This window comes from Eretmochelys imbricata, chromosome 10 (assembly GCF_965152235.1).
Source record: "Eretmochelys imbricata isolate rEreImb1 chromosome 10, rEreImb1.hap1, whole genome shotgun sequence".
In the NCBI taxonomy this organism is placed as follows: domain Eukaryota; kingdom Metazoa; phylum Chordata; order Testudines; family Cheloniidae; genus Eretmochelys; species Eretmochelys imbricata.
The window spans coordinates 13,241,150-13,257,598 of NC_135581.1; the positions used below are offsets into that span (position 1 = coordinate 13,241,150).

Consider the following 16,449-nt stretch of genomic DNA (forward strand, 5'->3'; position numbering starts at 1 on the left):
GCACTTTTTCTCCCTTCACGTATACAGTAGCTGAAGGAATCCTTTCCTGGATCAGAAAGATACAAAAGCTTATTTCTGTTCTTATTTAAATCTGGCTTTATGCAGCACTTATTTGAGGTTTTTCTGCCTGAATTGCATCTATAGAAACCTTTCCAAATCAAGTTAATGTAATTTCATCCCAGTGTTTCTTTTGCCAAGAGTTGTAAGATTGTACGAACAATTTAGCTTTTATGAAAATTATTTTTAAAGAAACAACAGTTTATTTCTTTGTACAATGTGTCACTTTAAAAATATTTTTTCTTTTGTCCAGATAGTGTTTGTACATTTTTTAAAATATTTATTCGATTCTAAGAATATTATGGGCCTAAAAATCGAATAAAAATCAATTTTCTTTATAAAGTAAATGTCCATCTGTTGAAAGGCGTATATTGCGGGGAGGAGGGGCTCCTTTGATTTCAAGTCTGCTCTCTGTATCTTCCTGAAACTTAAAAATGCTATTTATGCTCATACTTTCTCTGTTGATAATGTGGTGACCTATAGAAAATTGTTTAAAGAAGTTTGTAAGATTGTGAGGTTTTTTACGTAGTCTCTGTAGTTATAGTTACAGTGTAATTGTCTGGCAAAACCTCAATTAATAAATCATCTATCAACCTTTTCATTATTAACCTTGCTTTTGAGAGTTGTATAACTTTGGTCTGGTTCTTTGCATCTGTTAAATTATATTTTTAGCTGCTGGAATGTTTTAGCTGGAAAATGGCCACAGATCTGTCAGTGTTTGGTGTTTTGAGTGTGGGGGAAGACACTGAATGTTTTAGCTACTCTAACTTTAAAATTGGGTGGCAAAAGACTTCATTTTAAAATGAAATTAATCATATTTTTGGTCTTTTGTGTGAACAAGCCCCTTTTGGCATCACTGTTTAAAAATAATAATAACTCTGATTAAAACCGAAGACCAAGGCAGTATAATGCTTCTGCTAGGAGCAAAGTGGGAGTCCTTTCTCATCTTCCTCTTTGGGGAAATCTGTTGTATCCTCAGTATATTTATCGCTGTTGTTCATGTTAAGATTTGTTCATGTGAACTTTTGTTGGTGCTTCCTTTAACTCTGTCATATCTCTTCATTCTTGCCCACTGGCTTCTATTCCCTTGTTGTCTTCTGTGTGCTAGCAGAAAAGGGTGCAACTTTTGTGGAGCTGGATCCACCTGCATCAATGGTGAATTTGGCTTCCTCCCTTTTTCATGCCATTTTGTGGTGCTCTTTCTTGTCTTTAGCATTGTGTGTCTGGTGTGTCTCATTTGTGTTGCTCCTCATCCTCTGTTCCTCCCCATTTCTTTGTAATCACTTCCAGTTCTGTAAGGGTCACTGAAATGAAATCAGTGGGCTACAAGTAGTTCTCCTACATTCCTAATGGCCTAATGTGGCCTCGACACAGCACTCTGCAGCAGTAGAAATCTGTATGTTCTTGGCCATGATGCAGCAGCTAAATGTGCAGCCATTTGGCTCTGTTTGTGCTTGTTTTTGCCAGGGGTTGACAAGGACATCGCATAGAATGGGTTGGCAAGCAGAACAAGTAACAAAGAACACAGACTCAAGACAGTTGTGACCCAGAGCCTAATTTGTAATAACTGGGAAGCCCATATGAATAAAAAATTAGGTTCCCCTGCCACAGTCTTTTCTTCAGAGATCACAAGTTTAATAAACTCCATTTTGTTGCCATCACACAACAGTGACAGTGTAAAGGTGGGAATCCTGAAGCAGGTGAGCAAGGATCATGGGCCTTTAGAATAATGTCCTGAGTATTATCTAAGTGTCAGGTGGCCTGAGATTTAGATCAGTGGTCATTCTGGAAAGCAGGTAATGAGAAAAAAATCTAGTTAAAAACAAAACCACTTTCAGTTTGCCATGTAGTCCAGTACAGTCTCTTGTACCTAAAACCATATGTTCAGCTAATCTTAAAATGCACCCTCTCCTTTATACTATGGAAATATGAGAAACAAAACTGTAACCTACCGTACATCTTTCTGCCGGTTATTCTTCAAATATATATTTCTTGTTATGGGGAGACATGACAGAATTAATCATAGTTGTAGCCTTATAATAATTGCATTGAGTTTACTGTATTATATTCATCTTACTGGCCAGGTCTTCCAGCCATTAGTTTTTGATGGAAGTGTAACAGGGCTCTGGAGTGATGGGCATATGAACAGACAACCACTTCAACTTCCTTCCGCTTTACAGCTGTAAATCTGCGGTTGTTCCTATTGACACAGTTTTTTATTCAACCCCTAAATAGCCACTATGAGCATGTAACTCTTCAAGTCTTCCCATTGTTTCCTTTTCATTTTCTGAGTGCAGTTTAAGGTGCTGGTGATAATCGCTGAAGCGCTAAACGATCTGCCATCTAGCTGTTGGATAGATTGTATGGTGGGGTTTTAGCTGAGATCTACTAGGAGGCTCTTGTTGTTGGTTCCTGGTTTTATACACTCTCATAAGCAGCAGGGCTTCCTCAGCTGAGAACTTCTGAAACTGATTCTCCCTGACAGACCACTACAGCCCAAGTCTGACTGGCTTGAGCATAGGATGGAAAGTTATACCAAATAGGAAACATTCATGTATGATTTTAATGTTTTTCTCTCTTTGTTATTTTTGGTGAGTGGAAGTGGTGTAATGCCAACCCTTGTAGATGGCCTTATGTGATTTGCTGAGCTCCAAGCTGCTGTTACACTGGGTACTGTGGCACAAACAGTGTACTGTGTGAGTTTCCACACACTGCCCAACCAATGTTCCTCAGTGGTGTCCTGAAACAGGGGCAGGCAAACTTTTTGGCCTGAGGGCCGCATTGGGTTTCAAAAATTGTATGGAGGGCCAGTTAGGGGAGGGGGCGTGGATGTTCCCCCCATCAACCCCGGCCCCCAGCTTCTCGCCCCCTGACAGCCCCCCCCCCCCCCCCCCAGGACTCCTGCCCCATCCAACCCTCCCACCCCCGTTCTCTGACGGCCCCCCTGGGACCCCTGCCCCATCCAACCACCCCTTCTCTCTGTCCCCTGACCGCCTCCGGAACCCCTGCCCCATCCACCCCCCCCCCTTCTTGACTGCCCCCTGGGACTCCTGCTCCCATTCAACCCCCCTGTTCCCCGTGCTCTGACTGCCCTGACCTCATCCACCCCCCCACCCCCTGACCACCCCCCAGCCACCACCCCCGAACTCCCCAGCCCTCTATCTAACCCACCCTGCTCCCTGCCCCCTTACCGCGTAGCACAGAGCACCGGGTCAGGCCAGGCTCTGCAGCTGCACTGCTCCAGAAGCTCGCAGCCCCGCCACACCACCTGGAGCATTGCACCAGCGGTGCAGTGAGCTGAGGCTGCGGGGGAAGGGGAACAGTGGGGAAGGGCCTGGGGCCGGGCAGGGGGGTCCCACGGGCTGTAGTTTGCCCACCTGTGTCCTAGAAGGACCATCTCTGTGAGGGTGATGGTATTGTCTCTTTACCCATTCAATCCTTAGCCTGTCTTCTTAGTCAGCCAATAAGGATGCCAATTATAATGTAACTATCTGTCAGCTAGGAACTAAACCGAAACCACTCATTCTCTTATCAAAGCCTATTCAATAGCTGTCTTTGTGTAGGGCCTTTTAGTTGTTACAGACCTGTTTCAAATTATAAGCCATGACTCAGAGATATATTGTTCCATCTTGTATTATCGGTGTGCAGAGCTAGATAGTCCCTTACCATTTTATGGTTTCCTTATATATACGCAATATTTTCATTTTCACCAACAAAGTTTATATTGCTATCATGTTTTGTAGATTGAAGCAGTTTCTGAAAGAGAGTGACTGAATTAGGAGAGAGTACGTATTAGCCAAACTCTCCATGTTGATTTTTATATTGATAGTATTATCCCAGTGCATAATTTTTGAAATCTTTTTTTAACTAAAGTATTGTTATCTGGAAATATTTCATAGTGATATATAGGAATCACTTTGCCCACCATTGAAATGTAGCCACCTCTGGAGTGAAACAAGTGCAACACCATAACAATTTAAGAGAAGAAATGAAGAAATAGAGACAACTGCATGTAATTGCAAATGCAAGGGGTGTTTTAAGTTACAATAGACAGAAAGTAGTTACCCAAATAGGAATTTGGTGAAGACATCAGAGCTAGCATCCCTCCTTACTCTTGCAGAAAGTGACCTGGCTCTTCAATGAGCACAAGTGGTTAGGAATTTTTTGTCTGTCTTATTTAAAATATGGCCCACCTGGTGGCAAAAGCCCCTTAACAGCTTGTCAGGGCATTAGTTGAGGACAAACTCCAAGCTGAAGAGTGTCACATCCTTTATCACAAAATCCACTGGGTTTTCTCCAGATGTCTTTTATTCAAGCGCTAACATAGCCTGACTTTGTTTAGACTGAGACCTAAGGAGTTCACAAACCAAGGTGGCATAATAGCTAGGAGCAGGCTTTGGAAATAAGCATATGTATTGCACACGTTTTAAATTTATCACCTCAACAAACAAATGTATCACATGCTCATATGTGGATTTACATTATTATTATTATTTATTATATTTTTTTTAAAAAGCACCACAAATTACCATGTGACCTTACAAAGGTGGAAAAAGATAACTTGAAACATTTATAATCTAAATAAAACAAGTGAAATCATGATTTATTTTTGTTGTTGTTCTTTAAATAAAGATGCGACCACACCAAAACTCTGCATCTGAACCACTCCTCAAACTTTGAGGAACCTGGATTCAAATCCAAGCTTCATGCAGAATTTATGTCTACACTAGAGAGTTTACAGTGACACAGCTGTATCCATGCAGCTGTGCCACTGTAAGATCACTTGTGTAGCCGCTCTATGCCAACGGAAGAGAGCTCGCTCATCAATAAAATTAAACCACCCCCACCGAGCAGCGAGAGACCTGTGCACCTGTGCACCTGACTGCTTATGCCTGTGTAACCTATGTTGCTCAAGGGGATGGAATATTCACACCACTGAACAACATAAGTTTTGCCGACATAAATGGTAGTGTAGACAATAGTCCAAGTCTCCATATGTCAGGGAGACTCCCATTTGCAACCAAAAAACTCCCGACTTAATAATATTTTCTCCCATATAAAAACTACATTACCCAGAATGCTTTGTGTCAGCCACACATGCGCATCAGCCCTGCCCCAAGTCACTGAGAGAGACTGATGTGCATGTGTGGGTGATGCCCAAGATTCTTGTATTGTAGGTGACCTCTGCTCTGCTTCTGCTTATGATAATGAGGGAGGAGGGAGAATTGAAATGTGGGGCCTTGGCAATGTCACAGAGCCTGGACAGCATGAGGCAGAGGCAGGTCCAAGGTTGGGGGCAGGTGATTATTTCAGGGAGGGGGTCATGACTCCTTCTTCCCTGGGCCTTGGCTGCAGCAAGGAAGGAGTGCATGGGGGTGTTCAGGGACAGATGAACAGCTCCAGCCACTCTGTCTTGTTGAGATCAGTTTGGTCTTTGAAAGCACCAGATTAGGGAGATGAGTCAGAGTAAATTTGGATGGTATGTGAAGCCAGACAGAACAAATGTTTAGCTTTTAGCAGGTGTCTTTGGCAAATCAGGTTGCATACAGGTATTATATTATCTAACATATCCTTCCCTTTGCATGTAAATAATAATAATGATACTTAGCCTTGACACTGTGATTTTCATTTTAAAGCATTTCACAAACATTCATTGAATGACATATTAAGGCTTTGGCACCAAGGAAGTGTAGTTCAGCCAGCGTTTTATAAAAATAGGTTATCTGTGCATGCAGTTCTGGTTTTTGTCTTGGATGCTTTGTACTCAACAGGGAGATTGAATGGGGGCATTATTTGCGAGGGAAGGAGATGGCTGTGGGGTATTGGTGGGGCTGGAGGGGGGCAGTGAGCTTAGTGGTGGCAGTGTTGGGGGCAGGCAGTAGGGGTATTGATGAGGCGGAGGGGAGGGATGCTCTTTGAAATTCATTTGAAAATGTTGGTCTGTGATTTTGTGGCTTGCACTCATTCTGAGATACTTAAATCTAATGTACAGTATGCAGCTAGATTGCATACAAATTTCATTAGCAAGGCTGAAACTCCTGGCTTCCACAGTAAATATATTTATAAAAACCGATGAAGCTAGTATGAAAGGGTTAAAGCTCAGTGTAATTAGAAAGATTCTGTGAATTATAAAATTCCTAGCATGTTCATAGTGAATGTGTTGGGAACTTCGAACAGCAGCCTGGGTGGATCATGTTTTAATCAGAATGGATAATAGGTTGTTCTGCCAGAAGGTACCTTGATGTATAAACTCGGACTCTCTTAACACAGGATAAATTCCAGTCTAAAGGGAGAACAGTGCTTTTGTTTCAGATGGCACTGAAGAGCAAAAATTGTTATGCTTGAAACAAATGTCAGCGATTGGGATTTTGTATTTAGACCTAATTACATGGATACAGCAACTTGTGTTGTTTTACGGGAGCAAGAGGGAGAGGGATAAAAAGCTTTCTGATAATGTGTGGAATGTGTGGGAGAAGGGAAGATGCAGCGATACACATTTACTGTAAGTATGCAGATCCAAGAGGCCTCTTTCTCAGAACTATTCTAATGATGTGCCACAGTCACTTTATTTGAAAGCTTCATGTCTCAATGAGAAAAGAAAACACGTTCATTGCATTATTTTTAAAAGAAGATTAAACATATTGTGTCCTCTATTGGACAGCTGCTATAGTAATCTTTCATAAACATCTTAGGAATGACTCCACACTTTTTCCTGGATTTTGCATGGCTAGATTGTTATTTCAGTAAATACTACAGCAGCTTATCAAGTGAAAACTTCGCTTCCTGGAAAATAATTACCTTCATCCTAGATACTAATTCTTTTCAGTATGAGTTACAAAACCTCTCCAGTACAAATGCAGTGCATACTCACGTTGCTTGATTTTTCTAAGTGTTTGTGCATGTGCATGCAACCTCTGCTCAATAAAATGTTTTAGAAAACAAAGCAAATGTCCTTTCTTAGACTTTCCCTCATTTATTCAAATATCTGTTTTCTGTCTCTGTCTTGTTCAGATCAGTTTAGTCTTTGAAAGCACCAGGTTGGGGAGATGAGTCAGAGTAAACTTGGGTGATATGTGAATCCAGACAGAAAAATATTTAGTTCTCAGCCGGTGTCTTTGGCAAATCAGGTTGCATACAGGTATTGTTTTATCTAACATCTCCTTCTCTCTGCATGTAAAAATAACAAGTTATTATTAGTTAGCTTTTACAGTGTGATTTTCATTTTAAAGCACTTCACAAACATTCACTGATTGACACATTAAGGGTTTGGCCCTTAATAGGGACGTGTCATTTAACCAGCCTTTTATTGTAATCGGTTATCTTTTTGTGCAATTCTGGTTTCAGTCTTGGGTGCCTTATACTCATAATAGGTGAAAAGGAGGCACAGAGAATGGTTAGTTATATTGTTGGTGGATATGTTCAGTTTGGCTTCCGTGTGCTCCGGTATATAGATATAATAATGTCCCTTGGAATTATTTTTTTCCCTTTGCAAGTATGGTACTGTAGGTACTTTGAGACTGTAGGTACGCAACTGAAATCCTCCTCATGGGGGATTCATTTTTAACAAATTTGATCTCTTGTTATAAATGCCTTCTCAAAGCTAAAGAGGGTATTATGGAGCCTGTTACAGACTTGGCTGAGTACCCTACCGGATGGTCACCAGACTTAACCATTGAATCCCAAATGTTTTTGAGCCAGCTGGGCCTGGGCAGAGTCCAGACACAGTATCTAGTTCCGGCCTATCAGGAACATTCTCAGGATGCAGACTCACTGTCTGGCCCCTTTCTTGGGATATGGGACTCTGGAGTCCAACTGCCCTAAGCTCTGGAACCAATACAGAGCCTCCCTTCCCCCAACTTCCTCAGTTGCTTATACACACTCACCCCAGGGTTCTACCCCTGCGGGAACTCTGGTTCATAGTCTAAGTCTTTGGGGACACCTTTCCAGCAAGGAACACACGCTTTGCAAATGGACTTCTTAAATACACACACTTTACTTTTGACAACTCAAGAAAGTTACAGATCTAGGCAGGGGTGGCGGATATAATAGGCCAGGAGAAGCTAAGCCTCCCCTGGCACAGGCACCATGGTGGGCCATGGTGGCCCTGCCTTTTCCCCTCCCTGCTGGGAGTGGGCTTCTACAGGATGTTTTTGCTTATTTATTATGTGCCATGCAGGTTCCTGAGCGGCTGAGGAGGTATTATCTGCCACTCAGCTTCCTGGGACCCTTGGACTCCCCAGGGAGATTACTGATGAATCCAGAAAGCTGAGTAGCAGATACCACGTCCTGAGCTGCCTTGGAACCTGCATGGCGCATATAAAAGCTCAGCTTTCTCCACCTGGCTGCTCCTCTCCACCTCTCTCTGGTGGTCCCTGCTGCCACTTGCCAGTTCCTCCTCCCCCTACCTCCCGCTTCTGGTTTCCAGTCCTTCCTCCCTACTGGGACCCTCCGCTGCTGCTCAATGGTCCCTCCTCCCCGCCATCCACTGCTTGCCATGGGTGGTGGGAGGAGGGATGCGGCGAGATGGGAGTCTACCAGGGAGAAGAAGAGGTGGGATGCAAGTGGCGGCAGGGGGGCTGAGCAGGGAGGAGGGGGGAAGGAGAGGTGGGTGGCAGGTGGTGAGGGGGTCAAACTGGGGGGAGGAGGGAATGGCGAGTGGTGGTGGGGGGGGCCAAGCAGCGGAAAGGAGAGGAGGGACACCCGTGACGAGCGGGCAGGCCTGGGGTGAAGCCGGGGGCGGGGCCTGGGGCAGAAGAGACAGGACAAGGAGCTAGACTCCTCGAGGGGATGCTTCACCCGCCGCCCAGGGATCTAGGCAAAACAACAAACAACTGAATGCAATCCCCACCTGTTAGATAGATCTCATCTCTCGTTTGAGGACTGTCCGTGTTCAGATTAGGCAGAAACTCCCCTGTCTCCCCTGTATCAAGTCCGTCTTGCTGTTGGTGGTGGTCAGCCTCTTCTATCCAGAAACCTCCTTGCTTATAAACACAGCCATGAAGTCCCCATGTGAAACCCCATACCCCAGTCATGCTGGGTTCATGTGCACAATACTACTGTTTCATAAGTAGTGGGCTAGTGGATAAAAGTCATTAGCAAGTCTGAAGTCCTGACTAGTCCTTGTTGATGATTCTTCCTGATTTAGAAGCACCCCTGTCCGCCATAGGACCTTGTTAACCATCACAACCAGGGTACACATATATTGTTTAAACTGGCTCGCAACATAAAACATCAAGTATGCTCAGATACAAAATGAAAGCCAGAAAACAAAATGTGTGACATAACTGGGTACAGGCCTACCCGAGTCTGTCACAGGACCATACTTTAGAAACGTGCTTTGTTATTGGTGATTGGGAATAAACTACTGTAGCAAAATATTGAAAAGCTGTCTTGTCTATTAAGAGTTAAGATGTACACTACTTGGATACACCAGACTTTTAATGAACATGCAGTGATACCTAGGTATGAGCCAGAGAGTTTTGAGAGACGTTCAGAATGTTTGAGAGTTTCTTTTGTGTGCATTTTTAAATTCCCAGTGACATGACATTTCTGAAAGTGAGTTTGGTCAAGAATCCTGGCTCTGCCCTTTCTTCCCGCAGCTGAATCGTAAAGGACAGAGTAATGGTTCTCCGTTTCATGCAGCAAATTATTTATGTGTCTAGAGAGCTTCATGTAGGTCACTCCCCGTCCTAAGATCCTGTCTTCGTTGTGGTTTTCCTTGCTTGGGGATTTTGGAGGCTATCACAGAAGCCTTTGTGTACCCTAGCTTAAGAACCCCTAGAATGGAGAATTGACAAAGACATCAGGAAACACTCAACTTCTGTGCAGACTTCCCCAGATGTCCACAATGAGCTTCTCCGCTTCTCCTTTTCCCCATCTTCACTCAGTTATTTGAATCCCTCTATATGTTAGGATTTTGCTGACCCCTAAAGTATCTTATATGCACACTTTCCCTCTTACGTACTTTGTCACATGCAAACCTTTCTCCACAGGATTTTTTCAACCTGACAATTTCCTCTAAGGAATAGAGGAAAGGAAACTTGTATGTGATCCTTCCTTCCCCAACTCAGAAGAGAAGACCCACAGTGTAAATGTTCCCTACGACATGAACTCTTAGCCACAACAGTATTCCCTGCAGTGTATGAGCACTGAGGTTTCTAGTGTGAATTATTTCATGAGCTCTTCAGTTAAAGATATGCTTGTATTTTATTTCAGAGAACAAAAAAGGTGGAGGAGGAGGAGGCGGAGGAACTTACCACAGAGGAAAGGAGGACATTGGAAAGAAAACTAAAGAAAGAGCGTAAGAAGGAAGAAAAAAAACTGATGCGGGAAGCTGGAATTGCTGTTAAGAAAGCAGAGCCCAAAAAACCATCAGGAGCTGAATTAGCACTGGAGTATTTAACTAGGTAAGAACCCTAAAATCTATATAAAGCTCCCTAGGAAAAGTAATCTGTAAACAATATCTTAACCAGGGCTAAGGCAGGCTTCCTGCAGCTCCCAGAAGCAGCCAGCATGTCCGACTCCTAGGCGCAGGAGACAGGGTGGCTCCGCACATTGCCCCTGCTGCGAGCACCGTCTCTGCAGCTCCCATTGGCTGGGAACCACAGCCAATGGGAGCTGCGGAGGGGGCACCTGTGGGGGCAGGCAGCGCACAGAGCCTCCTGTGCCTAGGAGCCAGACATGCCGGCCGCTTCTGGGAACCGTGTGGAGCCCGGGCAGGCAGGGAGCCTGCCTTAGTCCAGCTGCGCCACCGACCGGGAGCCACCTGAGGTAAGCACCGCCCAGCCAGAGCCCACACCCCAACCCAATACCCCAGGTCAGAACCCCCTCCCGCACACTAACTCCCTCCCAGAGCCTGCACCCCAACCCTCTGCCCCAGCCCTGAGCCACCTCCCGCACCCAAACTCCCTCCCAGAGCCTGCACCCCACACCCCAACCCTCTGCCCCAGCCTTGTGCCCTCTTCTGCACCCCAAATCCCTCATCCTCAGTTCCACCCCAGAGCTCTCAACCCCAGCCAGAGCCCTCACCCCAACCCCCAGCCCTGAGCCCCCTCCCGCACCCTGAATCCCTAATTTCTGGTCCCATCCCGGAGCCCGCACCTCTAGCCGGAGCCCTCATCCCCTCCCAACCCCCTGCCCCAGCTCAGAACCCCCTCCTACACCGTGAATCCCTCATTTCTGGCCCTATCCTGGAGCCCACACCTCCAGCGGAGTCCTCACCTCCTCCCGTACCCCTGCCCCAGCCGGGTGAAAGTGAGTGAGGGTGAGGGAGAGCGAGTGACAGAGTGAGGCGGGATAGAGTGAGTGGGGGTGGGACTTCAGAGAAGAGGTGGGGCACGGGCAGCACCTCAGGGAAGGGGGGCAAGGGGCGGAGCAAGGGTGTTCGGTTTTGTGCGATTAGAAAGTTGGCAACCCTAAAGAAAAAGGCAGTCCCCACCCTGAAGATCTTACAGTCTAAGTAGAAATATTCCTAGAATACTGCACTTTCAAAGGATTGTTGCGATCTTGCTAACAAAGGTTGCTAAAGAGATTTCATTGGGAGAACTTGTTGTTTAAAAGAGAGACCGTTGCTTTTACTCTTTATGTAATGAAATTACATTAAATGATTTGAGATCATGCAATATTACTTAATTTCACCCAAAGCAATCTATGACATTTAGCAGTTATAAATTAGATGCATGAAACTTTGTTTTAAACTTCGTAAAGTACGAAGGCTTATAGTTGCATACCAAAGGTTTATAATTACATGACAAGTTAAGTGATTGGTTTCAGACTGCAGATAGTTATTTACTATATTTTACTAGCCTATTTGTATGTAAAATTCCAGCATAAAACAACGTCAGTGCTTACAATAAAAAGAAATGCAATGAAACTTTCATAGCATGCTTCAGCCAATTAGACATTATGGATAAACAGGAAAGGAGTGTTCATTTTTTTTCCAAACTGCAAGCTACGCTACACCTCTAAAAACTCCAGATTTGCATGTTACAAAGAATAGGTTATCACTTGGAATAGCCCCAGTTTTCTATTTCTGGTAGTGCTTAATACTGAAATTATCAGATAGTCTGAATGGTTACTTACAACGTATTACAACTCTCAGTGGGGCAGGAGGAAATTAATTGCATTCCAGACTGGGGGACACGTGCATTTTTGTTACATAAACTTCATCATGGAGTGATAGCAAAATGACAATAATATTTTCAGTCTGGAAAACAGCTGGGATACTTCACCATTGTTTTGAACTGCAGTTTGATTGGCAGCTAGCTACCATCTGTTTCAACTGTACTGTGGAATGTGTGTGTATTAGTGGTGGATATGGAGATAATGGTTTTCAGGATTGGAAAGCAAAGGAACAAGCTGTAGGTTTTTTGGTTAATATTCTAGTATTATCTTTGTTGATTTTTGCTTACTTAGGTGGTACATTATGTCACCTTCTGAGAGTATTTTTTCTTTGGAGTTAAATAAATTTGACTGCAAGAGTTTCACTTGACCCAATACTAAATTACCTTTGAAGCTGTCAAAGTACAGTTGATACACAGTTCGGTCAGGTAATAAAAAGATGGAGTCCTGTGGATATATACCGCAGTAGGATATCCAGGGAATTAGTGTATAAACCACTGACTTGTGTCTAGTAAGCTTGACAGAAAGAGGTTGTAAGATGCTGAACTGCAGAGCAAACATGTTGATGTAGGTTTCCAACCTTGAATTCCAGTTAGCTCTCCTGCAGTAATATAAATTATAGAATAATCTGCCTGATTTTTATTCATTTGGGAAACTTCCTAAACCCCTAGAGATGGGCAACAAATCAACCTGAATTTAAATTTGTCGCAAAGGAACATGCTTTTGTTTTGTATTCTCAAGAGAATCTAGAATGAAATCCTGGCCCCATTTAAGTCAATGGCAAAACTCTCACTGACTTCAATAGGGCCAGGATTTTAGTCCTTGTGTTTTGTAATACCTACACTCATTTTCTGAAGAAAGTAATATGGTGGAAGACAAGGCAGTAGCACAGATACAAGAGTTGTATGAAATTTGAAATAAACAAAGGGGAATGTTTTGACCCTTCTCGGTAATATGACCTACCAGAGATAAAATAGTTGGTAAATGGGATGGAAGCCTAACTGTCTGAGTACAGGGTGAATCTCCTATGGAACAAGTGGAACTTCACATCCTCACTGAGGGCTGAGACTGTTGTTTCAGTTCATTAGCTACAGACTATTCCTAACATTACACAACACCACATTGGCTTCTGAATTCACTAAGAGAAATCAACACCAAGTTGTTATAGTGAAGGTTTTTTTGACAAGTTAAGGGAATTCAGAGGAAAATATTAGAAAACCTTCAGTGAGAGATTCATATACAGATCTATATGCTAGAGATGCATGGGAACATTTAAGTTGTTATTTTTAGGAGAGAGGAGATTGTTTGCATATTCCAAGATTATTCGTTCTTTTGTTTAGCTGTTCTACTATACGGGACAGAATAAATAATATATTCTTACCAGAGATGGGTCAACCTATTTCAAATGATACTGAAAGAAAAGAAAGAAAGATGATAAGGGAAGGAAAGAAACAAGAGTTGATTTTTATGTTTTGTCAGTACTTCTTTATATAGAAGACCCTAGTTCAGGAGCAACCTTTATGGGGTAATTTGAAAATAAAATGGAAGTAGCACTCAGCCCACAAGCTAGAGTTCCTTCTTTGATGGTGCGTAGCATCTCTCCCCCAAGACATGCCTCATACTCCTAAGTGAGATGATTTAACGAAAGGATAACATTTATAAGAGGGAATAAGGCATGCACAGAGTGGGGCAGGTTGTAATTGTTGATTGGTTACTTTATCTCCTGATGATAAAAATATCACACTTCCATTGAAAATAATACTCAGCATGGCACAGCAGCGCTAGACTTTCCGTGGTAGAAATAACTGCTTTTGCTTGTCCCCTTCCTCCTCCAATCCTTCATTAACACTGTTGGTTGCCTGCCTTCAGAAAGTTCTGTACTGCTAGGCATAGTGTGCTAGAAATTGAACTATAAGTTTGTTACTAATGAGGGGCAGAGGAATTAGAGAAGTCTGGGCCCTGGCAACATAATATCCTATGCTACGATGAGATACCACTATATTAAATGTTATGGTCTAAATCTTCAGGTGGTGTAAATCACAATTTACATCACCAGAGAATCTGCTCTGGTGAAAGGCAGGAAACCCTAGACTATGGCCATATCAGCACTGTCATAAATGCAGGCCTAAGCAGGATAGGTGACTACATTCACAAATAGATAAGGGGCACAAAATGAAATGGGAAGATGATGAAGGACAAGCCAGGTAAAATCAGTTCTGACTGGATGGATTCCCAGGAAGTACAATCCATTAGTCATTTAATTGATCATGTGTGAGCCAACAGGGACAAATCCATCAGGAAATGAACCTTAATATTCTCTAAAGCAGATTTATTTTTTCAGCTGACTTCAAAATGAAAATCCCTTGTAAGTATAAGGATGTTCATTAAAAGACTCCTTAGCTGATCAAAAACACTTTAAAGTGATTTCAGATGACAATGCCTCCTTGTAATTGAAGGAATTTAAGTCACACTAGTAAGGAACACTTTAATTACAGTGTTTCCTAATATTTGGTTATATTAAAAATAAAAACACCCTGTATTTAAATAATATCAGATGTGACACACTGCTGCCCTGACAAAAGCCTGGAAATTGAAAGGTAAGACTCAGCTTGCGTCCTTAGTTTATCAGGTCTAAAAATAAAAAAAAAACATGCATGACAGAGAACTGATCAGAACATTTTCTAGCCTTTGTCATATCTGAATTTTGTGTAAATTTTTTTTTTTCATTTTAACCATGTTTTTAATTGTCATAGAATCTTATAAGGTATAAAATTTCTGTGTACTAGTGCCCTAATAGGTAACAACTTTGAAGGTTGGTCAATATTTAGTATTTGTTGATAATATGAGCTAGTGATGGGAAAGCCACCAAAATATTTAGTTTGGAAAAACATCCCAAAGCTCAGCAGCTGAACATCTCTTGTCCTGTTTGACCAAGAAATTAGTCTGTAAATCTAAGAACAGACTTTCTCATGAGATTTCCTGTTCTTGGTTTTAGATGCAGTAAAAGGCTCATGAGAGTATTTTTTTTTTCTTTTGGTGTTTTGATATTTATGCTTCTAATTCTGAATGAAATCAGGAAGTATAGAGAGGCATGAAGATTTTTTACAAAGTTAACCAAACCATTTCTAGCTTCCAAAAACTTCAGGTAGTTTTTTTATCTGAACTTGCTGGTCCTTCGAAATTATGGATCCTCCTAACAATTGTACAGGTACGTGGGGTTTTATGCAATGGCCATGTATCAATATAAATCAGTTCCAAAGAAAAAGTCATAAGCTAGTGTCAGCTTGCAAATAATATGCCAAAACTGGACGTTGGGGAAACCCAGGTATTTATCTCATGGGCTGATCCCTTGGATGGGTTTACCAGCCCCCGTGCAGACCAGAAGCTTTGAATTGCTTTCTGTTCACTAGTGTGAGACCAGAAGCAACCAGCAGAGGGCAGACCAAAGCTTCTGCCATTTCCTTCCAGTCTCCTTCCTAAAGAGCAGGAAGACTGTTTTCCATCTCCCCTTTCCTTGGCCAGTGAAAAGAGGAAAGGGGGAGAAGAAACCCTTGCTTCCCCATGATTATCTCATTTCACGTCACCCTCAAAATAGAGGCTTTGTCAGCTCCCTCCAACTTGGTTTCTTCAGTTTGAAGATCCCAGCATGTCTATAATCTGCAAGTACCAGTTTCCCATCAAAGGGAAACCAGGGAAAAGATTTGAGGGAGTGTGGAGGGGAAAGAATGTGGACTCAGTGGGGAGGCGGAGAGATTATAAGAACATGGGGTGGGAGAGGAACAAATAATGAAGGTAGAGAAACAGATGAAGGATGTCTGGGGAACAGAAGAAGACCAAAGGATAGGAAGACAGACTAGAAAATATGCCAAATTATATAAAAGGGCTCAAAGGGCAGAGGGTTGTAGTGTTCATTTGGTAACATGGATCAGATCTTAGTTTCAAAAGCTATCCTGTTAATGTGGCTGCTCTTCATTTATAGTGATCAGTGAGGATTCAGTTTTAAGGCTGAATTTAGAGATTATTTCTTTTCATTACTTAGAAGATTTCAGAGTTGGGGAAAAATTCACACCTTTCTGAGTGCTACTTGGTTCCAAGAAAAGGATGTTGCAACTCGTGGGAGTGCTAATAAGAGATATCGATGAGAGATGGTTAATTTGCCATGGCACTAAAATGTCTGGCAAAACTTGCTTTGTCTTGGCAACTCACTTGGTCCTAGAGCTGTTCTTTCTATTGTGCCTGATTTAGGAATGTGCTGTTATGTGGATCTGCACA

The 16,449-nt window shown here is 42.7% G+C and overlaps 1 protein-coding gene across 4 annotated transcripts in view; it reads left to right on the forward strand.

Moving 5' to 3' along the window:
• The window catches only part of CHLSN (cholesin), a 194,609-nt gene that overhangs the window by 147,669 nt on the left and 30,491 nt on the right, over positions 1-16,449 (forward strand). For all 4 annotated transcript variants that reach the window (XM_077829081.1, XM_077829082.1, XM_077829083.1 and 1 more), the window contains one exon: positions 10,273-10,463. In XM_077829081.1, coding sequence (XP_077685207.1) covers positions 10,273-10,463 — 191 coding nt within the window. The remainder of the gene's footprint in view (positions 1-10,272; positions 10,464-16,449) is intronic.